This window comes from Taudactylus pleione, unplaced genomic scaffold (assembly GCF_031769625.1).
Source record: "Taudactylus pleione unplaced genomic scaffold, aTauple2 ptg000074l, whole genome shotgun sequence".
Taxonomy (NCBI): Eukaryota; Metazoa; Chordata; class Amphibia; order Anura; family Myobatrachidae; genus Taudactylus; species Taudactylus pleione.
The window spans coordinates 1,125,627-1,151,723 of NW_028284476.1; the positions used below are offsets into that span (position 1 = coordinate 1,125,627).

The following is a 26,097-nucleotide window of genomic DNA, read 5'->3' on the forward strand; positions in this document are numbered from 1 at the left end:
GTGGTTGATATCTATGTAGGTAGTTGATATGATAGATAAATGCATTATAAGATGCTTTAAGACCAGCCAGCACCATCATCAGTGCTCGCTCCCGTAGGCTGCTGCCGTGCACCGCTCTGTACTATCCTGAGCGCGCGGCAGCCGCCTCTCCTTAGTAACGGCCGGGGAGCGTAGTGCAATAGCGCATGCGCAGCGTCTGGTGGCACAAAGCTGTGTTGCACAGTGCACGCTCCCTGTACATAAACTGTAACCAAGGGGCGAACTCTGCCTGCAGTGCAAACCTTACCGAACCCGGGGACCCTCCTCCTGCTCTGGATCGACACTGGCACCCAATCTCATATACCACACCTACTGCAGTCTGCATTATCTCACATTATATTACACTCTGCTGCTTATCTATAGCACATAGCCTCCCTGTGAGAGGTATGACACGACATGATTACCCCGTATCTGCATCACACTCTACATGATGTAGTGCATCTGCCACATAAATATCTGCCTGTCACATGTGCATCCCCTCTAGGTCACCCTCCTCCTAGTTATCACACCACCCCCACTCACAATTCATGTATGACTTTAATTTCACCTTCACCCCCCACAAATTATCTACACTTAGAAAATAAAAGTTAGTAGAAAATCAGCCAAAGCTAGCTAATGGCATGATGGCCTTAATGTAATCATTTCACATTTACTGACACTGTCAATGTAAATATCATTCAGCATTGTCAGCTGTATATAATGCAAGTACCATCTACTGTTTACAAACTTTCAAACTGCCTAGGTTTGATGTGCATGCAATGTCCTGTGTACCTGCAGAGGGTACTGTAACTCATCTCCCGTAGCAACCAAACAAACAGGCTGCACAGACCCAAGCATCACATAACATCTCTTGCTGTATTCTAATCAATGAAGGAATGGCTGCAATCCTCCCCACAGGATAGGGGGGTAGGCGCACACCCCTGTTTTGATTTTTTTTTTTTATGTTCTTTTGTCCATTTCCAGAAATCAGAGGGTATTTTTTATAGCAGGAAATAAAGGTATTATATCGCAGCAGTGATGTCTCACACGTAAGTACATGTTTTGCTTATTGCTCTTTTCTAACAGAAAACCTAAATCTTTCATTTGTTTTGATATACGTAGACTAGAAAACTATTTAACAGTAAGTTAGGTTCTGATGATCATATTTTGCTGAACAATTCTTAGCACATTATTTAGCATTACAGTGTTTCATAACTTTGCACTTTTATGTGAGCCAAGGATTTGTTTGAGGCACTAATGCTACAGTAAGTACACGCCTGAGCAATTTCACCCACGATCCGACCGGCATTACGACTTTCAGAGCGAGTATACAATCTTGACGACATCCGATTTCTAGTGATTTATCTGTCCTAGATCGTCACAGGGGTGAAGTTTTTAAATAAAATATGGGCAGGGCAGAAATGTGGTATAGACGATTGGATATTCATACACACTACAAAATGTACCGATTATTGTATGGTGTGCAGCTACCTTAACATAGAACACCACTTGTAAAGGTGCGTATCCACTAGGCGATTAAACAGGCCTATTGAACGATAACGTTATCGTTCAAACGCTTGCTAATCGTCCACAAATTGGCCATGTAAATGTCAAAAACGACCAGCGATGTACGTGCTCGCTGGTCGTTTTTGACATCTGTCATCGCCCGTACATGCTGGTCAACCTGATGATCACGTCAGGTTCAGCATGTATGGGGATGATGGATGTGCCTACACTGAATGACTGAACGATCAGTGTAGGCACATCACAGACTGTGAAACGATAGCACGATTACAATGTCATAATCATGCTCTCGTTTCACAGTTGGGAAGTGGATAGCTTAACTAATTATCTAATTCAATATGGCCTATTGCAGCAGTCATGGCAGATCCTTAATTACAGTTTGGGAAAACTGAGATCAGGGCCGTAACTAGGGGTGTGCAGCATGTGCCGTCACACAGGGCCCTGGAATGGCCACCCTAAGGCAATATTGCTGCAACTTTGCCTGGAGTATCTTTTGGATGCACCAGGCAGGCATCTTATAGTCTGTGCAGCAGCTCAGAGCATCCTCAGGATGGTCCGGGCAGTGCTGCACTTCCTGTTGCTGGAGGCCCCGCCCCCTCTGTGCGACATCATGATTGAATGCGCTCCGGGGGAGGGGCCGGCACAGGGTGCCCGGTACTGATTGAGATTATATACTGTACATTCATAAATTTTGTCCCAGTTTTAGTCTATTCTCTGGGCCAAATGGTATTGTAAATATAGTATAGTGTCTATGCATTTTGTCTGAGATGCAGCTAACCACAAAAGGGCACGTTCTAACGGCTGGACAAACTTGGAATAAGTATTAATTGTGTGAAATTCTTTTTTTTTTATTTCCTATATTTTATATCGTATACAGCTATGTGACTATGGTAATTTTATACTGTTTTGTCATTATCTGACTCCTCAGACTGTAAAGTGGTGACGTATATTTTCTATTCATTATAATGACCCAATTAGAGCAGTTACACTAAAAACACCGTAACAACTGAAATTCTTGTTTGGGATGTAATAGAAATTTAATAGTAATTGCTGGTTGTTTTATTAGGGATCGCTGGTTGTTTTCGGGTCACAGATTGATGACGGCAATTTCGTCAAAAACCTAACATGACCAACAAAATCACCATGGGCATAATTCAGGGGCTTATTTATCATCGGGGCTGTATGGCCATCTATGACGAAGTACTCACCTTACCACGGGGGGGGGGGGATACTTAACACCGGAGCAATTCATCATTGCTCCGCTGCGGGGACAGCTGCTCCGAAAAGCAGCTGTCCCCATGATTAGTAGCGCAGCTACAGAGGTAGCAGAGCTACTTACTTCCACCCGTGCCAGCTTCTGCACACGCGTGACTTGCGGTCATGAATGCACAAAGCCGCTTGGGAGGGAGTGAGGAGGCGGCGAATGGATCCGCTCAGATCCCTCTTCGCATCCCCGGAACTCCTTCCCATAGGAAGGAGCAGGGCTACGAGCACAAGCGCCATCCGTTTGTTCTAACAGGCAAACTCTGAAAACTTTACGTTTTCGGAATTTGCTGAATATCAGGTGGTCCTAGCGGACCCCTGATGATGAATGGCCCGTTACCTTAAATAGGCAGAAACTAGCGTTTCTGCATGTTTAATGGGACATTTAAGTTATGATGAATAGGCCCCTTAGTGCTAGACACAAATTGGCGTATGTCCTACTCTAAATGAGGCCCAAAGGGTAAAAATTTGCACCTGGACTAACCATGTTGCGATGCAAGAGGTGCTCAGAAACAATGACTCATGTTGCCCATACCTGGAGGCTTTATATACAGTACACTTTGTATTTGTCAGTCGCATTGTAATGTTTGTGTGTGGAGGAGGGTCACACTTTATTTCATCTAAATTGTGTTGAATCCAATCTTTATCTGATTCTGAGGTGGAGGCATCCATGGCCGGTTTTCTGTACAACTGCAGCAGGGTACTTACTGTACGATTACAGAATCCGCGAGGAGTAAGTGCAAAGTACCTGGGCTGCCAAGGAGTCATAACCATGCCCTCAAGATGGCGTCACCACAGACACTTCAACTGCCAGCTCAGCATGTAAACAAGGCTTCGTTATTCTCAATGGTGCATGCCCATGCTGAACAAGGTCCCCTAGCATCGGGTCCAGAGAGATCTCGCGGTGGCCCTGTATGCATGAGCGCCGTGAGGAGGGGGGCGGGAACAGTTTGCCCGGGCTTGCTAGAGGGACCCGGCGTCGCCCCCTCACAGCAGCTCGACACACAGCTTGTGCTGGGCTGCAGTGCGAGACTGCCCGCGGCTGCTGCAGCAGCCGGAGTAGTCTCCTATTGCTGTGGGGGGGAGCAATCACACTGATCGCACCCCCGCTTAGCGCCGGGCTGGGGGGGCTTACAGCGCCCCCCTCCCCAGCACGCGCTGCAAAAGTGGTTTGTTTATTTTTTGCCAAGGGAGCATGGCCATACCTCTCGCGATTAGGTCACGTCCCCTCCTTTACCGGTGCCCGGCCAGGCTCTCTACGGCCCTGCCTGTATGGGTATGGGGACCTTAAAGTACGTTATGATTATGTTATAAATATAACCAAGCAACAAGCAGACACTGATTAACTAAAAGCTGTATGATACTATAATTATCATGGTCTAAATCAGGGATGGGGAACCTCAGGCCCAGGGGCTGTATAAGGCCCCCGGAATCATTTGGTCTGGCCCTCAGAGCTTTTTTCTGCTAGCCTCATCTGGCCAGCAGAGTGCCTAGAATGGCATCCTGCAGCCTGATTCTATGCAGCAGTGCCGCCTGGGGCGTCTTTAGGACGCTTCAGACGGTCACACCACTGCCCTTACAGCTCCCCGAAGCATCTTCAGGATGCTCCGGGCATTGCTGTAATCACCAGCGATTTTGGCCTGCTCCAGTGTGACATCACACGGAGAGGTCATGGCCTGCACCGGGCCCGTGAATAATGTAATATATATCAAAATGGCCCTCGGCAGAAAAAAGGTTCCCCACCCCTGTTCTAAATAATCAGCTTATACTTGTATGTATTGCTATTGTCCTGCCTCTGTCACTCAGACCTGTCAGGCCTGGCTGACCAGAAAAACTCCAGTCACTAGGCCTTGCTGGCTGAGCATAATGCCAAATAACAGAGATTTCATTTTGTGTATGAGCAGATTGCATCAAACGCAAGACCTGCGTTTAACAGGTTGGTTACATTCATGTCAGGAAATAAAATAGCATATAATTTATCACATTATATCTTCCACATGACTGCAGCCGGCGAGTGTATTCACTGTCAGAGCGCGATCAGCCAGCCCGGTGTGCCCTGCTTGTGTGATTTATAGAGTCACACTGACAGATTCTCACTTCTCTCACTATCTGATCCACTTTATCCGGCCATCTAAAAACATTATGTTCCCGGCGAGCAAAAGCGCCCAATAGACTCTCTGGGCATTTGAGGATCTAATGTGCTGCAGCCGGGCTCCTCAATGGGGCTTTTAATAAGTTCATTGCCCTTCATGCTGGTTATATCTCCGTAAGACTTGCCTGTTCTCCCATCTTTCACGGGAATGAGGAGATTTGAACACGGGACGCACGCTGCACCCATTAATTCAGCGAGGACCGAGAGAGATTTGCCAGAGTTATTTTTAAAGGTGAAATGTGTGTAGCGATAAGGAGCGTTCTGCCTCATTATATCGCAGCCATTCCTCGATACGCCAGATTTGTTTAATAGGTGAGAATCAGTAGATTAAGCATTTATGACTAATCTTCCCTGGCTATAAGCCTTGTATTATGTCTAACCTGGATAAATTATGGATCGTTAGGGCACTCACTGTTAAACAGCTTCTTTCTGCGGGTTATAACAGGCAGCGATGCAGAGGTACTTATTATTCCTTTATTGCTGTAGGGGCCAGAGATGAATACATAAGATATACATACATATCTTATATACATAGTGATTACATTTGGCTTATTGTGGTCGTTGAGCTCATTAAATGTTAATATACGTCGATTGTAGCATCCTTGCGTAGTGGTCAGTAGCACAACAATGTCACTATAATATTATAATATCTTTTCATCTTTTCACATGTCAGGTTAAAGGCGCACTAACCCCATCATATTCGGAAGCTTTCTCAAATAATTTATGTAATGGCGTTATAAAGAAATATGTTTATATGGAAAATGTGGATTGAAAGTATTTCAGCACATTCTGTTGCAGTGCCAAGCAGTATTGGGGGTTCAGTTTATTGCTAGCCGTCTCACAATTAATTTTAACGCGGTTGAAGTGCCCAGACCAATTGCAAAATAGTCCTGCGATGAGCATGTCTGTAATAGGGTTTAATAGTCCTCGTTTCGCTTGTACCTCCATTAATAAAGTCATCAGGAACCCGGATCACCCACTTCTGTAGGATAGTGGGCGGATTTGGGAGGCTGGCCTATTCCCCGGGGAGTCTGGGAGAACTCCCTGAAATTTGTGCTAGGCATGTAATCCCTGTCCAGCTATGGTACAGTGCATATCTTTTAATTAGTCACTGGTTTCTGTGGACTCCCCTCCTATTCTGAGACGTGATACTGTCTGCCACTGAAACATCTCCAAAACTGGCAGGGCTGCAGGGTTCTCATCCCCAAAATATCAGCGCTGGTACTGGAAGGGAAATGGGTACCAGGGAGTGCCACTTAGGGTCTATGTAACAAGATACTGCAATGCCAGTCATTATGCTTATACTATATTGTACACAAACCGAGCTACAGGCGCACACTTTTCACACTAAGGACCTGATTCAGCTGATGCGATCGCAGCTGGGATTTTGGACGCAACGCAGCTGCGAAAATATGCTGATGGCTGCAAAGATCACCCGAGCATAGGGACGCCCACTTCTGCCTTCTCATCTGCGTACGACGTTGCTTACCTGGGTAAATATGGGTAACATCAGTGCACATGGATGGAGCAGCCATTATGCCCTTGCGGAAGGTCCAATCAGCTGCAACCACTGCAGCTCTCTTTGCACGCTGAGAGCTCTCATGCTGCGAATGCAATTGCAGGGGCTAATCTATGCACTCCCATGCAACAGCGTTCAAACTGTCTGACACACCTGCTTTTTTCCAAACGCTGACTACCTGTCACTCACTTTGTGAGTGAATTCTCTGTGTGAACGTAATCGCACGTATGCGCACTGACATATAACCGCTCGATCTGCGGAGCTATCGCCATTGGGTCTGTCTCTGAATCAGGGCCTGATTCAGACCCGCTCGCGAGCGCACAGCGCTCACAAGCTGGGCGATATTCCTGCACTGCGCATGCGGCCACCTCCAGCGTGCACATGCGCAAACCCCAGCGAGCGACGGCAACTCCGTTGCTCCGGGGCTCACTACAAGACGGGGCGGTTGTCGATGTTGATTGACAGCTCATCCCGTTTTGTAGGTTTAGAGGAGGGGTGGCTGAACAAATGCAGGCGTTAGGAACGCCTGCCGTTTCTGGGCGGCCCTACAGACATCACTTGTGATGTCAGTAGTGGACTTCCTGCTCTATTAGAGCAGGAAGTCCACTCAGGCTTGCGGGAGCTGAGACCCTCCCACAGGGTCTCACCGCAACCCCGATGGTCGCGATAATCGCGACCATTGCCAGGCCGCTCGCACTAGCTGTGGGCGGTAACCCACAGTTTTGCGAGCGGCCTGGAGGCCGAAACAAAAAAAAATCTGAAACGCCCTGATTCAGAGCGAGCGCACGCAAACAGCGTGCGCCTCTGAATCAGGCCCTCAGACCCTAAGACAATAATACAATGGCTGTTAAACTCCAAAAATATAGATATAAACTGACTTTTAGAATAAACATGATGAAATTGTGGACACCCATCTACCACAGTGACCTCCTTTCACATGGGAAGCTACACTAACGCTTTATAATGTTGATGTGGGACTTGCCATACTTTGTGCTTGTGCTGTGTAATGATGTACCACTGCAATTTAAGAAGCCGAGGGTCCTTAAGAAGTATCAGCAAATACCCAAATCCTTATTGAAGGTTTTCTTCTTCTCACCACCAGCCTAGCGCTAAAGGGATATGTGTACACACAGCTAATATCTGAGATTATACTCTCCTGCTTTACTGGGTCCCCATTGCTTTGTATAGCTAACACCAGTCTGTTAAATTAGTCAGGCCACTTCCCATAGACGTATATGGGGATGGCGTTATGCGGCAGACAGAGGTAAAGATGGAGAAATATGAGAAAGGGTTATCGCAGCTTCATAATGACTAGAGATGGAGCAGAATCGGGAGAAGACAAGGTCAAGGTGAGTGACCATCACAGTGGGTCTGAATTTAAATCCATTGGGAAAGACCAGAGGAGGAATTAAGTTGGATCGCAATGCTGCGTTCGCACGCAACCAGCCACTGTGAAAATATGCTAATGAATTCATTTGCACTTCCTTCGCAGCACAAGATGTAGACGCCCAGCACTACATAATGCCGCCCCCTTTCCCTCTCCTCACATCCGTACTAATGTGCAAGTATGCAAAATCATCGGTAATATCGAGTAACATCGGAGCTGCACGCACACTTGTGGTTGACATGACCCTACCGCAGAAGTTGCTAAACTTCCTGCACGCAGTGAGTACTCAGGCTGCAAATGGGTTCGCTGTGAATAATTTATGCACGCCCGTGCAACAGCGTTTGAACGCACTGACATGCCTGCGTTCACATGACCACCGGCCCCGTCACCACCCACAAATGGTACTTCCTGTCAATCACCGAGTGATGGGACGATCGCAGCGTCTGGTTCGCGCACGCATACTGCGTCATACGCATGCGAAGATTGCAGACATCGGCCGGCTGCGTGCGAATGCAGCATTGTGATCCAACCTGAATCAGGCCCTAGCTTTTTTGTCAGGAGAGACAATGATGTTGTCAATGGGAATTTAAAAATCAGCTAGTGTGAGAGTAGGCAGATCAAAGGATAGGTAATAATTAAGCCATTGTCAAGGAATTTGGAAACTGGACATGGGGGAAGTAAATGACAGCAATACGAAGATGGAGAGCAGGGAATATTATTATTATCGTTAATTTATATGGCGCCACAAGTGTTCCGCAGCGCCTTACAAGGTACATAACCAAAAAGTGACTTACAGTAAAAAACAATACAATGAAGGACAAGGACATGGATAATATACATTGATACATAGGTGGCCATAACACCCACATAAGTAACAAAACATAGGCACCAAGTGTTAGGTGTCCTAGTGGTGAGTAAGAAGTAGATGAACATAAAGTAAGGAGAAGCACAAGAGGGTAGAGGGCCCTGCTCGCAAGAGCTTACATTCTGAAGGGGAGGGGCAGACAGATGGGCATGATACAGATGGGGAAGAAAGGGAGGAGGGAGCGTGTGGTAGCAAGTTAGGATGAGAGCTGGAAAGCAGTGATGAAGTAGTGGGTCTTGAGAGCCCGTTTGAAGGATTATAGAGAGGTGGAGAGTCTGATGGGGAGAGGGAGAGAGTTCCAGAGGTGGGGAGCAACACGGGCAAAGTCTTGGAGGCGGGAGTGGGAGGAAGTAATCAGTTGGCATGAAAGGCGGCATGCATTTGTTGAACGAAGAGGTCGGACAGGAAAGTGAAGGGAGATGAGGTCAGAGATGTAAATGGGAGAGGAGTGTGTGAGGGCTTTGTAAGCGAGTGTGAGAACCTTGAATTGGGTTCTGAAGGGGAAGGGGAGCCAGTGGAGGGCTTGTAGGAGAGGGGAGGCAGATATAGAGCGTTTGGAGAGGAAGATAAGCCGTGCAGCAGCATTATGGATAGACTGGAGAGGAGAGAGATGGGATTTGGGGAGGCCAGATAGGAGAAGGTTACAGTAATCCAATCTTGAGATGACCAGTGAGTGTATTAGAGTCTTAGTAGTATCCTGGGTGAGAAAGGGTCTGATCCTGGAAATGTTTTTAAGATGGAAATTACAGGACTGTGAGAGGTTCTGGATATGTGGTTTAAAGGAGATGGAGGAGTCCAGGATAACTCCAAGACAGCGCACTTTGGGGCTAGAGGAGATAGTTGTGCCATCAATTGATAAATAAATAGTGGGAGGTGAGGTTATGTGGGAGGGTGGGAAGTTGATCATCTCAGTCTAGACATATTAAGTTTAAGAAATCGCTGGGACATCCAGGAAGATATAGCAGAAAGACAGTTGGAGATACGAGTGAGGAGAGAGGGAGGGATGTCAGGGGAGGAAAGGTAGATCTGAGTGTCGTCAGCATAGAGATGATAATGGAGGTCAAAAGAGCTGATGAGTTCACCTAGAGAGGATGTATAGAGGGAGAAAAGGAGAGGTCCAAGAACAGAACCTTGGGGAACACCTACTGTGAGAGGATGTGGGGGGGAAGATAGGCCATGAGAGGAGACAGAGAAGGATCGATCAGAGAGGTAGGAGGATAGCCAGGAGAGGGCAGTGTCACGTAGACCACGGTAGTGAAGGATTTGCAGCAGGAGAGGGTGGTCAACAGTGTCGAAAGCAGCAGAAAGGTCAAGGAGAATGAGTAGAGAGTAGTGGCCTTTGGATTTTGCAGCAAGGAGGTCGTTGCTGACTTTAGTGAGGGCAGTTTCTGTGGAGTGGAGAGAACGGAAGCCAGACTGAAAAGGGTCAAGGAGGGAGTGGGAGGAAGAAAGCTGGTAAGGCGGTTGTAAACAATACGCTCAAGGAGTTTGGATGCAAAAGGGAGGAGAGAGATGGGTCGGTAGTTGGCGAGAGTGTTAGGATCAAGAGTAGGTTTTTTAAGAATGGGGGAGACAAGGGCATGTTTGAATGCAGAAGGGACAGTGCCAGATGAGAGGGAGACATTGAGGAGGTGGGCAAGATGGGAACAGGCAAAGGGAGAGAGGTAGCGGAGGAGTCGTGAAGGGATAGGGTCAAGGGGGGAGGTGGAAGGGGGAAAGGACTGGATAAGGGCCATGACTTCCTCTCCAGATACAGGGGAGAAGGATGTTAGTGTAGGTAAAATGGAAGGGGAGGGATGACCCAGGAAAGGAGGAGGTGTAGTGATTGGGGACTGGTGGGATATGATATCCTGACATATGGAGTCAATTTTAGATGTGAAGTAGGAAGGAAAGTCAAGGGCAGAGAGCAAGGAGGGAATAGATGAAGAGTGTGGACTTCTAAGGAAGAGAAGGAGGGTTCCGGAGTATGACTAGTTACAGCATTATGTCTACTCCACCATCTTTTCTGCTACAGGATCTGGGATTATTGCTGAGGAAGAGTCCCCCCCCCCCATAGGAGAGAACTGCAGGGAATTGCTATTACAGTTTCTTGTAATAAGAAACAGGTTGATGGAGTTGACATTGAATAGTTCATAGATTGGTTTGAGTTTATTACAACTTGAACTTTCATTTCAAGTTTGGAGCGGTTGGAAGTATGAGATTGATGGACATTTTGGGATGAAACAAGGAGCGTTATCAGATTGCTGGGTTTGCATGATCCAGGGTTGGGTGGGGATGTCACCAGTAGCCATAAGGATTAGGATGGAAAATAGTACATGCAAGGATGATTTCTGGGTATGAGGCCTGTATTTGTTATGTAGGCCAGTAAATGTGGTGGGTACAGGACATATAACAGTTGATGGGTTCATACTAGCGAGGAGGAACGTAGTGAGGGAGAAATAGGATGATGGCGGGAGAAGAGGAATTTGGAGAGAAGTGGTGAAATTGAGTAGGACAGAGAGAAGATAAATTAAGTAGGTGCATGATGGGAGGATGTGACAGTTGTGGATGAGTGTGGTTTAGCTTTGGTAGGTAATGAGAGAGTGGGAAATAACAGGGCACTGGTGGATATTGAGGCTACAATAGAGGTCATTCACAGAGTGCACCACACAACACATTGGTTTTATATTGGTGAACATGTAGCGTCAGAGCACAATCGGTGCAGGTCTCCCCTCTGCCCTGGGGAGCCATCTATGCGGCGTTACAGCTCGATGCCATGTACAGTGAGGCTCACTGAGCTAAAGTGCAAACGTCACATTAGAGATTTTCTGTTTGGCTCCTACAATAAGGCTCAGCTTATCCTCTTCTTAATTAATCATGAGAGTGAGGGGCATTAACAGTGTCTTTATTGTGTCTGGCAGTCTTGTATGTGAATCTATTGATTACATTGCTTGATTGCACATCTCAGTATATGGCAACATGGAATAGACTTTTTATTCCTTAGAAAGCGAAATTGATTCAACCTTCTTAAAATAAAAAGTCATTAGTATTTTGGAGAGGGGCTTACTGTACTACCCATTCTTGATTCATATATTTACCTTTACTTTTCATATCTACTAAGCTGCATTGCCACCTATGGTGCCCCTCCCTTTAGCCTATAATTCAGAACCAGCAAGCAAAGATCAGCATTTTAAAATGATGGAGGAAGGAGTGTGCGAGGGTCAGTCTCTTGTTTGTGGGTAGTGATTAGGCTCCCGATAACCCAACACCCCTTCTTGCAGAATGGTCAAAGGAACAGAGGAGCTCTTGAAAAAGGGCTGCATGTACTAGTCATTGGTGTTCTATCACAGGGGGAGGGGTCAAATATGCTAAAATATGTGATACATGCAGATGCAAAGCCCCATTAAAAGTATAGGCTGGGACCAGATCGCCGCTGGCTCCGGTACATGTAAGTCCCTTTGTAGTGTGAAAATTAACTTAAGGTGCGTACACACTGGGCGATAAAGTGGACGACTGAACGATAACGATATCGTTATCGTTCAGTCGTCCACTTTATCGGCCATTTTTAACCCCAAAACAATGAACGATAATGACGACGCGCGTTCCCGCGGGTCGTTCGTCATCATCATTCATCGGGCTGACATGCAGGCCAACCTGACGATCTCGTCAGGTTGCTGCTTGTTGGGGAATGGGGGAGAGAGCCCGGCGCTGAACGATATTGTTAATGATATCGTTCAGCGGCTGTGCTCAATGTAATGAACGACATTGAGCACAGCCTGCCGGGGACACACTACACGACATCGCTCAGGGAGCATATCGTGTAGTGTGTACGCACCATTACTCCTGTTCAGTGGTGGCTCCAGAGGCGGGGCTGCATAAGAGTTAAAAATTCAAATAGGGGAGCCACACCAACTGCCCTTTCACACGCCAAACATCACCAGCCAGGACTCACTGGCAGTGGGTGTGGTTCCCCTAATAGAATTTTGGACTGTGCTACAGCCCCACCTTTGTAGCCTCCACGGCTCCTATCTGCACCTGCATACACCTTTATACAATCTTGCTTCGGAAACCTACATCCGGTTACTGACCTTCTTAGCAAATTATGGCGTAGCCTTGGAGGAAATCTAGGAACCCTTCTATTGTTATTAATGTCCTTGATTTGAAAGGTTCCAGGGCATTCAAAAAACAGGGACATAGAAGTTACACAAAATAAATGCTAATGTGCAAACAAACCATTGAGGTTGACAGCGCACAAGAGAAGCTTACTATCTAGTAGGGAAGGGGGGCAGCAGCGAGGGCGTACCATTGTGAGTTGTACAGGGGGGGAGTTTGCTAGGCTGTAATAAAGAGCAGGCTTCTTAGCAAGATTTTATTTTTTAATTTTTTAAGGTTTGTGGAGAGTCTGATTGGACATGGTAGGAGATTCCATAAAAGGAACGCGGCACAGGGGGAGTCTCGGAAACAACAATTCAAGGTGGCTTTATCCGAGAGGAGGCAAAGTGCAAATCAGAGAAAGATCTAAGATTGAGGGGTCCATGTATCAAAGTGTATTTGAGGTAAAATCCCCGAAAATACCAGTTTTCGGGGGTTTACCTCAAATACTAAGTATCCCCCGGATGCATTAAGGAGGGACCGCAGCAGGTATCTCTGATACCTGCTGTGATCCCTCCCATGCCGCTGGCAGCCGCCTCCCCCATAGATTTCTATGGGGGATGTGATGCTGCCAAATGTATCAATATCCGGAATGCGAAGCATTCCAGAAATTGGCCCCGGCAGCTAACGCCCCCTGCTCTCTGAATACGCCCCTACATTGAGAGAATAGTGAATATATATTTTGGGGGGTTTTATTTGATTGGTCGAGATACTTGTTTAAATATCGCCCTCTGACGGGATCAATTACTTTTTGGAGCAGCAGCATAGCAGAGATCACTACTTCACAGGGTTATGTGAGAGCAGGTGCATTCATAAAAGAATTAGAGGAGGCTGCACATTCCCGGCCTGGCTGGGAATCCCACATCTGAGGCTCATTCCTGCCCACCCTGTGGTTTTTTCATCACTTCACTTTAAGTCGGGCTTTTCTGAATGCCTTTGTGTTCTGTCAGAAATCAGAGATGTGGGGGGGGGGATCATTAACCTGCTAGTGCTTAGTTCTGCTCATAAAATCCATCTGAGCTCAGTAAAAGGCGCAGTGCGAGGTTGTCTCGCCATTAATAAGATTTATTTCTGACTGCAAAAACAAAAATCAGACCTGCCCTGCTTCTTTCTCGCACATGTGCGTCTTGTTGTCTGCCCAGCATGTTTTCATGGTGCATGCTCACGGAAACCCTCTGTAAGGGGGATCTGCGGGCATTTGTAGGGTTGTGAATGATATGGAAAACAGGCAAACCTACGTGCACTTTAGGATGAACTTGTCCATTATAAAGTGCATTTTGCAGTAAAAGTCCGCTTCACGCCCCTATGAACTGCCCCAGATAATCAGGTTTGTGGGTTTGCTGATACACTGATGCGCATGCAATAGCTGGAAAGTACCAAACATCACTAGTCTAAAGTCTGACCTGCTACCCATTTAGCTCCCATCCCATTATTTCCTAAAAACATGTCTGATCTTCTTCTAATATATTGCTCGGTTTAGTCTTATGTTATTTAGTTAATTATGAGTGTGAAGGGACATCAGAAGTGTCCTCACTATATATATATATATATATATATATATATATATGTGTGTGTGTGGCATTTTAGTGAATGTAAGGTGTCTTTAACACTGCTTGGAGTACACTTGTCAATTCAGTTGGCCACCAAAGTGCGACATGGAGGTAACATGGTATTGTGTCGTTTGCAACTCTTACTTCATCATTATCTTTTCTCCCCCAATGAGACATGTATCACCTCCACCTGCTGGTCTGCTTACCTCAGGCCAAGTTTCCTCAATGTTTTATTATCGCTGGCCTTAAAAATCTGTCGATGTTAGAATTGTAATGGGTGACATCTGGGTTCTTTCCCATTCGTGAAGTACCACTCCCTCCTTTTGTGCCGTTGTATGTCTTCATTTTAGTTTGTAACATGTAATAATGCAACAGCCGCGGGTCAGGAGATGGAGCAAAATTGCTCTTTGCAAAGGTGACACCGATAGCTACTGGGGGCAGAAGTATATGGTGGGGAATGTTAATAGAGCTAAATCATCCAGTGGGTGATCCAGTGAAGGGAAGTAGTCCTTTCATCGGGAGAATAGAGAAAAGCTTAGAGCGGTTAACCTTCTGATGCAGAAATGATGGGGATATAGGGCCTGATTCAGAGCCGGACGCTATTTGCGCTCGCTCGTTCAGAAAAAGGGGCCAGCTATTTAAATTGAGCGCTCGCTCTTTGCGGTCTGTTGACGTCTCTATGTCTGAGCGAGCGAACGAAACATGCGCTCGCTATTTTGTAAAGACGCCCCCTGGCCGCTCGCATCATACGTCATCTCCGCTATTTATTAGATTAATCGAGTACATCGAAAGAGGTCTGAACTGCTCGCAGTGCTTGTGGTAGGTTTATCCTACCGCAATCATGCGAACAGTTCAGGGTAAGAAACAACCAAGTGACGTGGTCGATGACGCTGCTTTGTTAATTATGCACACCCTTAAAACGCCCGTTTTGACCGTTTGGCACGCCTGCGTTCGGATCTCCACTTCCCGTTTTCAAGCACCTTCCCCTGTTACCACCCACAAACGCCTCATCCTGTCACTCAAATTAGCAGGCACTCGCAATTTTGCGAACACGCCATTTCCGACCGCACTGACTGGTTGGCGCATGCGCATTACGACCCATGCGCAGATGTGCGAACATCGCTCGGAGCGAACGAGCGGCCGCTTACGAGCGCCTCTGAATCAGGCCCATAATCAGGATCTCGGCGGTGACCATCACGGCAGACACAATACCGGCAGCAGAATCCCAATGATCAAAATACAGACGAATCCTGATGGTGAGTATTAGGGTTGGGATTAGACACTAAGGGGAGGGTTAGGTTTAGGGATAGGATTAGGCTCTGGTAGGGGACGGTTAGGGATAGGCTGCCGAAAAGGGATGGTTAGGGTTAGGCTGCACACGGGGTGGGTTAGGGTTAGAATACTCACCAAAATTTTTCAGGATTTTGACCGTCGGGAGTCTGCTGCTGCTATTGTGACCGTCGGGACGTTCACTGCTGGGATATTGTACCCAACCCAAATTGTGATTTGGTCACACACATGGTTGGCCAAAATGGATGAGCAGCAGGATCATTCTCTCTATCACTAGAGCTTGTTACATTGGTTGGAAGGTGATCTGACAAAAACAAAAAGGGATAACCTTGTAATAGCATCTACCAACATGCCCAATAATGATCTGATCAAATAGCTGCCATTTTCATGCACTATTGTAGCATTTATTTCCAGCCTTACAATATATGTGTATTACCACCATACTAATGTGGCAGAATAATTAGACAATTACGTATATCACATTAGGCAGACCCGCAAAGGACTTCCTTATGTCCGTAGGTGCTCTTAGTTGTCCGCTAAACAGATTTGAAGCTACATGTCCATTTTTGCCTTTGGGAGCTTCCTATGACATTAATCACTGCCTAGTAATGTTGGCAGATGCTTTGAGAAATGTACATGGTGCAACAGTAGTGAATCAGTCCAGCCCACTAGCACTTTACCACCACCTCCACCTATAATCAATTCAGTTAGTATTTCTCCTAACATTCTGTCTGTTTAACTTAATTTATGTCTTAAATGATTCATGCAAATAAGGACTGTATTAGAGACGCATGTAGCTTCACACATTCGCATTGGTGGAAATGTGCGTACACATGCGATTTCCCGCAGACGTACAATTGGAAGATTCGTAATGCATACTATTTTAAGTATAGGGACAATACCTGGATCCAGGGCCTCTGAAGTGGCACACAGAGTAAATACCTGTGATCCTTCCTGCAAAGCAGGAAACACCCCTGTAAAATGTGCCCTCCACCCTTTTATATAATTTAACCCAATAGCTGCTGAGAGTTTTTCCATCCCCGGTGCTGAGCCCATTTTTCTACGTTTGCACTCGTCACATTCCAACCATTCATAGTAACCACACAAATGAAACCTTGATGTTTTTTTCAGAATACTTTGCATCTTCAGATATTACCGTTGATCTTTTTTCTAACTTGTCAAATACAATTTTACAAAAATTGGCAAAGCAGTGTTTTTTTTTTTTTTAGAGAACTTTCAAAAAAGTGAACTAAAAAAAAATACCCTTTGGTTCTTGCGTCGGCATTAATAGACCCTTTCCCAATAACGAATAGCAGGATGCTACATGTAGGTTTTGAAATAAAATCTACATTTGAAGATGATAATCAATTTTTTTTTTTTATAATTTTTACCATCTCGTTTTAACCACTTACAATATGTAAGAAAATTATAATGGCCCAACAAGGTCTATCAATGGTTTAAACTAGAAAACATTCTATATGTACAGTTACACTTATGTAGGTTATAAATTGGTTTCTGGAAGTATATCAATTTTAGTATTGCATTTTCTATACAATTGTTGCTTAATATTTTGTTGCAAATGCTTTTTTGATTTATATGTGTGTGTTTTTAAGAATTAATGTTTTTTTTTATTGAATTGTTATCTGTGTAATCCACAGGTGTATAATTTTTACTTATACGATTCAGATCTAATATGTATTGTATTCAGCCCTGATAACTCTGCACTGTATTATGTAATTCAATGTCTCATGATCATACTGATCACCAGTCTTTTATGGGGCACCTAGTTTGAAAGAGTAGACTTATGGGGGGCATCAACTAGACGATTTTATCCCTGTCCAACCTCTTAACGATTTTCCCTTGAAGTCTCCCTTGAAATATGATCTTCCACTCTGAACAATTTGCAAAAGATTTGCAAAAGATTTGCAAACGATTTGCAAAAGATCTAACAATAAACTATGTTGCTTTAATCTGTGATTGAGATCTTTCAGCTATAGTGGGCAGATAGTGGTTCATCGTTTGATCGTTCAGCGTGAACGATGTGTAAACGATGTGTAAACGATTTGTAAGCAATCAAGTGAAATTGACCTGCATGTTCAGTCGATGGAGGAGACGATCAAACGACCAGCGGGAGCGTGCATCGTACATCGTTAGAAACAATTACTGCACGATGTTCGAACGATGTTCGAACGATGTTTGAACGATTATCGAACGATTTTATCATTATCGTTCAATCGTTCAACTCCCCTTTACTTCCTTCAAGAGAGGGGTCCCCCCATCTGTGTAGGTACAATGATAGGGAAGATAGAGGTAAGGGTGCTGAGAGGGGGAAAGGGAAGTGGGTACTAATTACCAGGACCCAGGCTCATTGAAGGGCCAAGGCTCATTAGAGGGACCTGGGTCCACTGCCCCTCCCTCGTCCCCTTTTAGCCTCTCTCCCCAGCACAGCACATGCTGCTGAGTGCTGGGCTGTGGTAAGGCCAGGGAGGCTGCTGATACTGAGATCAGCAGCAGTCTCCTGTGCTTGCCCTCCACCCGATGTGCGAAGAGGGGGAAGCAATCTACCCCTGGCATACTTGTATCTTTTTTTATATGGATTGTGGCCACACCTACAGGATTACGCCAGGCCCCCATACAGTACACCGGCACCGCTCCTTGCAGTACTTTAACCTTTTTTGTTGTTGTTATGAGTGACATCATGCAGCAGTGGGGTGAGATAATACATACCCAAAAGTGAAATCTCCTTTATGCACTGTAGTGCAGTGACGTGCGGTGAGGTCAATAGCTGGGGAGGCACACGTGTATAAAAATACAGTTTTTATATCAATACTCTGGATTATGACAGGTAGTATGATAGGGGAGGCAGTATGACAGGGCCTACCATGATTTGTACGTCCCTGCTGTAGTGTAAAAATAAGGAAGTCTTAGGTGGCCACACACATGGCGATCTGCACACGTTCAGCCGATGTGTACGATTTCCCTTGAAACTCTCCCCGGCAACTCTGCACACGATCTGCACACGATTTGGTGTCCAATCTTCAAACGATCCCCCCTGCATCCAGACTTTCACAGTGCCTCGTGTCCTAGATTGTCAGATCTGTCCTACTGCACGGCAGATCTGAAGATGCGATGTGTGACCAGTGGGGGACGCGCATAGCATCGTGATCGTGAGTGGGGACTCACGATTTACTCAGGATTTGGCCATATTTTACACGATCTGTTGTTCCAATGTGTTGGAATCGGCCAGATCGGGTAAAATATCGCTATGTGTGTGTCCAGCATTAGGTCCCTCTAGCTTCTTCAAACTTTTGAACCCCTACCTTGCTTCCCCTTCCCCACTGTAGATGCTGCCATCTTGGCCCTCAAATTCATGTGCTTACCTGGTGCAACCTCTCCAGAATAGGTGCATGTCGCCAAGAAAGATTATTTCCATTGAGGTTTCCAACTTTGAAAGTTTTTTTTTGTAAGCATTGTGTATTTATATACATTAGTAATAAAATGCCTGCTGGAGCTAGAGATCACAAATGTTTTTCATTACCATAGTCTGTGTATTCTGTTATTCAGTTACACTTGTAATATACCTGATTATATTGAATTAAGTCATTTGTAACAGTAATTTGTAACAGATATAATAAGCAACGTGGCACAGTAGTGGCTCTGATGAGACAGGAATCTCGTAGGCAGAGGGTTGTCTGTCTTGCCTGGCAAGCACAGGGAAAGATTTACCGAGCCGCTGATGAAGAACCTGCATCTGCCAGGGTGCGTTAAGGTGAAACGAACGCGAGTCTTAACCTCACAGCACAAATACCAAGGAATTTGGCAGGGTGAGCGGTCTGCCCATAGAAGCTGCCCAAAGACCTTCTAAGCTGAACTTGTGCCAACAGTACTATTATCCCTGAACAAAAGCGGGCACCATGGTGATTAGAAGCCCATTGCACATATGCATTGGTAGCTCCACCTCAGTACAGGATGCCTGGCACCCCTAACCCTTCCACCCACCCCCTCTATTCAGCGCAGAGATTTGCAGCTGCCGTGTGCTCCCAGTGATCTCAATAGCACAATGCCCTAATATTACCGTATTGTTCTCTGTACTGAGCCTTTAGAAACAAAATACAACATTCACTTATCTATAGGATAAGTGGGGACATTGTGTGAAATATGGGCCTACATTGCACAGATTTACTTTTTGCAAAAACATAAATACTCGGTTGCATAGGCGTTGATGGCGACCGTTTTTATTTGTATAATCTGCCATTGCAGATGCTATATTTGTACACAATGGCTGATGTGGTTTGAATCATAGTTTACTGGATTGTCCGGGAGGCTCCTGAAAATTAGGAGGCGCTCTCGGATGCCCGGAAGATGCAGTCGTTTTTACAGCGTTGGACCCCAGCACCGACGTGGGACTCCGCAGAGGTAAGTAATACTATGGGTGCAGGGTGTGCGGTGCGGGTCCCCCCTGGCCCGGGCCCCGTTTGCCCCGCACACCCTGCTCCCATTATAGATACGCCCCTGCATCTAGGGAAGGACTCAGCGTAGGTGTTCCGTATACTGTAACGATGGTGAGTACTCTCACGTTGCTGAGCCGATGCTCAGAACCTTGAATCTGCAGTGTCCCCCGGCCGCTCAATTGTTGTGCTGAGGAAGAGTCATAGGACCTGATTCAGACCCGCTCGCTAGATGCGTTCGCAAGACAGGCGATCGCACGGCAAGGCATTAGCACGCCCTCTATGTCTTAGCGTCCGATCGCCCTGTGTATGCAGGCGCCCACCAGCCTGTCTTAAGACGCCCACTTGCGCACGTCATCTCCAGGAAGTGTATGCAACCATCAGTAACATCGGATGCGATCGCAGCACTTGTGGTTAACCATACCCTTCCGCAAGCACTGCGAGTGAATACTACTAAGTGACGTGTACAATGACGCTGTCTGTTAATTATGCGCGCCTCTGAAAACAGCGTTTCGTTGCTCAGGCACGCCTGCGTTCGCACCTCCACTCCCCCGTTTCTATCAGCCAGCCCCTGCCACCACCCACAAACGGCTTCTCCTGTCACTCATTCTTCCGGGCAGTCTATGCGCAGCGAGCGGAACGCTTTCTGATCGCTCGCACTGTTTCGCGCACACGCATTGCGATGCGTAAGCATGCAAACAATTGGCTGGCTACGTGCGAACGCATCCTAGCGAGCGGGTCTGAATCAGGTCCATAATGTCTATTTGCCACTATGTGGAGAATGCTGCAGGCAAAGTAAATGTGCCTGTAAGGTAGGTGAGCTCCAGTGTTTAATTAAAGCTGCGTGTGCGGCAGAGCGGGCAGCATGACATCTCTGGAGCCATGGGGCAATGCAGTGTGTGTGGTTGTTATGGGAGCAGGGTAACATCGCAATTTCTTCTCTGTGTTCTTATTGGTTCAGTGTTTACTGAAAGCATCTCACATCCGCCGCTCACGGACAAAACCGGAGACATGGAACGGAGATCAGGCGGCCATCAGCTTACTAAGAAAGTCTAAGCTGTCGCAGACATAGCGGGTATCCAGAAGCGCAAAAGGGCTCTCCTGCTGCGATTAGGCTAATTTATGCACGAACAGAGAACCGTGTTTAAATGGTCTGACACACGGCTGCGTGTCTATAACCACCACCTTACCTCCCCTAAACGCTGACTACCTGCCACTCACATTGCGAATGAATCCTCTGTGCGAGCGTAATTGTAAAACAGTCGCTGTGCATACGCAGTGCTGCTTTCACACCTGTGCAATGGCTGACAATCGCTCAATCTGCATAAATATCGGCATTGCATTCACCTCTGAATCATGCCCATTGCTCCATGCAGATGACAAATGACCTGCCGGCTTCTCCCTCAGCAGCAGGGCGTCTGGTATAGGTGGGACGGGGAGGAATGGCTGGTCTCTGATAAGAATTATGGCTCCTTTCTCTCTCCCAATGTCCCTGGAGACCAGATGTTTCATCTCCTCTGCTCACTGGAGGCCTCTGGAGTTGTCTCCTTGCACCAGTTACTGAGGGTGGTCTCATCCGTCCTGACCTCAGCCAGGCCTCCATGATGTTTGGTGCACCTGAAAAGACATTTCATATATTGTAAATAGAATAAAAAGCCATAGGTAACAAGTAAAGATCAAATATTACTGCTTTACAGCAATAATGTTAGTTACGGCAATAATGTGATTTATAAATAGTATCTTAAGATAACTTATATACAACTGAAAATAGCTGCAGTAGTGTAATTGCATGGACACGATTTTACTTTTCTGCAAAATTCTGCAAAGCAACAAACAATATGGTGCTGATTGTTTGGTCTATGTGGTGATCTAGATTAAACAATCAGCACACACTCATTATTTCCATCTAGCATAAAACAGTACAAGCAAAGGGAGTATTTATAATGGATGCAGGATGTACGGTGCACACGGGCCCCTGGGTCCAGGGGGGCCCACACCGCACACCCTGCACCCATTTACTCTTTATACTTACCTGTCCGTTGTCTGCAGAGTGCTGCTCTGCAGTGCCTGCCCGGTGACTCGCGCATGCACAGTCTTCTGTCCCTAGAAAAACGGTGCAGGCGCCATTTTCCTGGAGACCTGCGCATGCGCAGTAGATTCTAGCACTAAGCCAGAATCTACTGCTGTAGGCACCGGCCGCTGCGGCAGTGGCACCGCTAGAGAAAGGAGGGGGCCCGCACTGAGTCTGCACGCGGGTGCTCCTCTCTTAAAATGCTCTTAGTCTTTATTCAGCAGAAGCCAACTCGTTTCTGTACGTTGCAGCTGTAGTTGGTGCACTTGTTGTTTATCAACACTGTTAAAGAATCACAAATGAAGTTTTACACCACAGAACTGACTTTAATACAGAACATTCAGAGTTTATCTGTAGCTATATTTCTGAGTTACAATAACCTTATCCTAACATTACAATCTTAAAAACCTACTTTCGGAACTACCTTTAAGGTACTATGGTCTACTATCTACAGAACAATTAATGCCTGCGATCGCAAGTGCAAATACTTACGCAGAACGATTGATTGTTTGCCATTGCGTGTGCATATAAGCCGCAATGCGCGTACGCTGCGATTGCGCACACACAGAAGAATCCATCGCAGAATGAGTGACAGGCTGTGAGCATTTTGGGTAGTGACGGGGAAGTGGTCTGAAATACACAGACGTGCCTGTCCATTTGGACGCTGTTGCTTGGGCGTGCGTAAATTAGCCACTACGTGCGAAGAGACTTGCAGCGTCTGTGGCAGGTCAGACCTGCTGTAAATGCTGCCTGAGGGGTCCATGTGCATTTATTGTACTGATGTTTATGCAGAAGAGCGAGAGTGGACGGATGTGACAAAGCAGTAGTGGGCGTATTTATGCCGGCTGAGCTTTGACAAGCATTAGCATATTTTCGCAGCTGCGTTGTATTCGGTTTCGCAGCTTCGATTGCAATTGCGATCACTGCTGAATCAGAAACCAACTCATTTGTGTACGTTGCAGCTGTAGTTGGTGCACTTGTTTCCTTAGGAGATTAAACTTGCTCCTGTAACTAAATAGGTGACCTGTGAGTTTATCAAACCTGTTGCAGCTGAATGTTCATCAGATAAGGAGGTAGTTGACAGTGGGCCTGATTCAGCAAGGATCGCAATTGCGATTACGCACGCAATCGGGCAATTGTTGCATTCTGAGCACGCGTGTGCATCTTAGTGCGCGGATACTCCACTGCGATCGGGACTGCGATCAGTGTGGCTACGCAGACCCATTGCGGAGTGATAGGTGCGTGCATAAATTATCCACTGTGATGCCATAGGTGAGCAATTTAGTAAGGTCTGACCTTGTGCATGTGTGCGTGAGGCTGCGATGGTACTCTGTTATCTATTGATAGGTTTTACGGATGTGTGTAAGGTAAAGTGGGCGTCCATATGTTGTGCTGCGACGGCATAGCAATCGCAGTGGATTAACATATGATCGCAGTGAGACTGCGAGCGTAATCGCTATTGCAATCGCATCTGCGATCCTTGCTGAATCAGGCCCAGTGTCCCTTTTTTAAGTTTATTTGTACGCTTTGTTAAATAAGACAATCCCTGCTGGAACTGGATTAACTTGGTTTCTTGCGAATGAAAATAAGCGCTTTAGAAACATAGGCTGACAAATACATCTTTCTTTTCAGCCTAATTAACTGCCTGCACCTCTCAGGTATTGTCCCTATGTGCCCAGGTAAGGAGAGAAAGGGAGGGCTGGATTGGGGAGAGTCCGCCTCCCACTCTGGTATATCCTTCACTCAGAGACCAAGGGGCAGCCCCTGAAATTTTATCCGTACCACTCTGAATAGTATTGTGTGTACCCAGCTTAAGTGTACACTACACGTGCCCATCTCTATGCACTGCCCCAGAGCATCCTGGGGTGCACAGTTTCAGACAGCCATGGCTCCCGCACTTTCAATAGTGGCAGCTGCATTGGGGCACAGGTTAAGTGATGCCTTGCAACTGCAGGGTATCACAGAGGCATCTCCCAAAATTGGAGTCGTCATACACTTTGTTGTGTGCCTGGCAGCACACCCAGGCTCAGCCTGCTTTGCAGATCTGTTCTCCTTTACACCACACCTCCTACAGAATCTAGCTGTCATTTGTCAGCTAACTTTAGCTTCAGATAAGATTTGATCTAAAATTGCTGACACGGCAAAAACCCAAAATGTCAGAAATGGGAAAACTAAATAAGGAAAAAGACCTTGCCTGGCCTTCTGTACTATTTTTATTTATTAACAGTTATATAGTGCAGACACATATAGCGCAGCACTTTACAGATAATATGTCATTAAAAATAGTCCCTGACTCAGTGGCCCTACCAAGTAATCGCTATGAACAGCCGCCGGTTCAAATACTGACGCTGGAAGCCCGAATGGTGGAGAATCCCGACAGGCGCAGGTAAGTACCCTAACCTTCCCCTCTTCCCCCCCTAACCCTCCCTAAGTGGTGCCTAACCCTAACCTCCCCAGGGGTGCCTAACCTTAACCTACCCCCGGTTGTGCCTAACCCTCCCTTCCCGAACCCTAATCCTAACCCACCCCAGGGGTGGGCGGGGGTTGTCTGTCCCTAACCTCCCCCAGTGGTGCCTAACCCTAACCCCCTCCCATAGCCTGACCCTACCCTTACCCGGGGCGTGCCTAACCCTAGTCTCCTTTCCCAGGGGTGCCTAATCCTAACCCCCCCATCCCTGGCTAATCGCTCATACTTCTCGCCATCTGGACATTCGGGATTCCAGCGGTCGGGATAGCGACGCCAGTTTCCTGATGTCCTTCGGGATATCAGCTTCGGCATTATGCCGGGCGGCAGAATTTCAGCGTCTGTATTTTGACTGCTGGCATCCCGAATCCAATTAACGTACTAGTATGTTTTTGGGGTGTGAGACGAAGTCTGAGCAACCAGGGAAACCCATGCAAACTCAGGGAGAAAATACAAACTCCACACATAAAGTGTCCTGGGCGGGAAGTCAACTCATGACCTCAGGGCTGTGAGGTAGTAAACGAACATGCTGCCCCAGTGTGTACACCTCTAATGCAAGAATATGGTGCTAGCCCCGAGCCTTCTATAATTGTTTATCTCACCTACTGCCTTGTATACTGTACAGTCAAAGTATACTGTTACCAGCAGAATGGATGGGTACATTACTGGTTTATCAATCCCTTAGACACTCTCTGAAACTAATCACCTCTTCTTTCTATAGGTTCTACAACAAGATGTGGGTGGAAGCCCAACAAGATCTGAGCCAACTGCTTCAACAGGAGATGCCCCATGTTCCTCCCAAACCCGAGAAGGATCGCATGATAGCTGCCCAGCAGCTTGGGACCTTCTATATCAGATACCTGCAGATCTTCCACAACCTGGAGTCAGCATATGATCAGATAACACATCCTCAGAAGAGACGGGTGATCAGGCTGGTTCTGGATGGAGTAATGGGGCGGATTTTAGAGTTGAAGAATGAGCTGGTAGAGCTGGAAATCTCCGAATTTCAGTACTTCGATGACATCCTGCAAGACCTGAAGATGGGACCTGTGAGTATTAGTTACTTAAACCGCATACACACTTAACGATATGCTCCATGAGCGATATCGTTAAGTGTTTCCCCTGCACTGCCGGGCTGTTGTTAACGACATTGAACATACACACTGAATTATATTGTTAACGATATCGTTTAGTGACGGCACCCTCCCTCATCCCCGTACTTGCAGAACCTGACAATATCGTTAGGTTGCCCTGCAAGTACGGGAGATGAAAGACATCGTTAACGATCCGCGGGAGCGTGAATCGTTAACGATGTCTTGCATACACACTGGACGATATTGAATACAATGAACGATAACGATATCGTTATCGTTCATATTGTCCAACTTATAGTCTAGTGCAGTGGTTCCCAAACT

At 46.5% G+C, this 26,097-nt stretch overlaps 1 protein-coding gene across 1 annotated transcript in view; it reads left to right on the forward strand.

The window, feature by feature from the left end:
* Positions 1-201: 201 nt before the first annotated feature.
* Positions 202-26,097, forward strand: part of DRC11 (dynein regulatory complex subunit 11) — a 215,090-nt gene continuing 189,194 nt past the window's right edge. Inside the window, exons 1-3 of the mRNA XM_088467766.1 lie at positions 202-423; positions 1,003-1,067; positions 25,404-25,731. Of these exons, the coding sequence (XP_088323892.1) occupies positions 1,057-1,067; positions 25,404-25,731 (339 nt within the window). The 5' untranslated portion in view covers positions 202-423; positions 1,003-1,056. The remainder of the gene's footprint in view (positions 424-1,002; positions 1,068-25,403; positions 25,732-26,097) is intronic.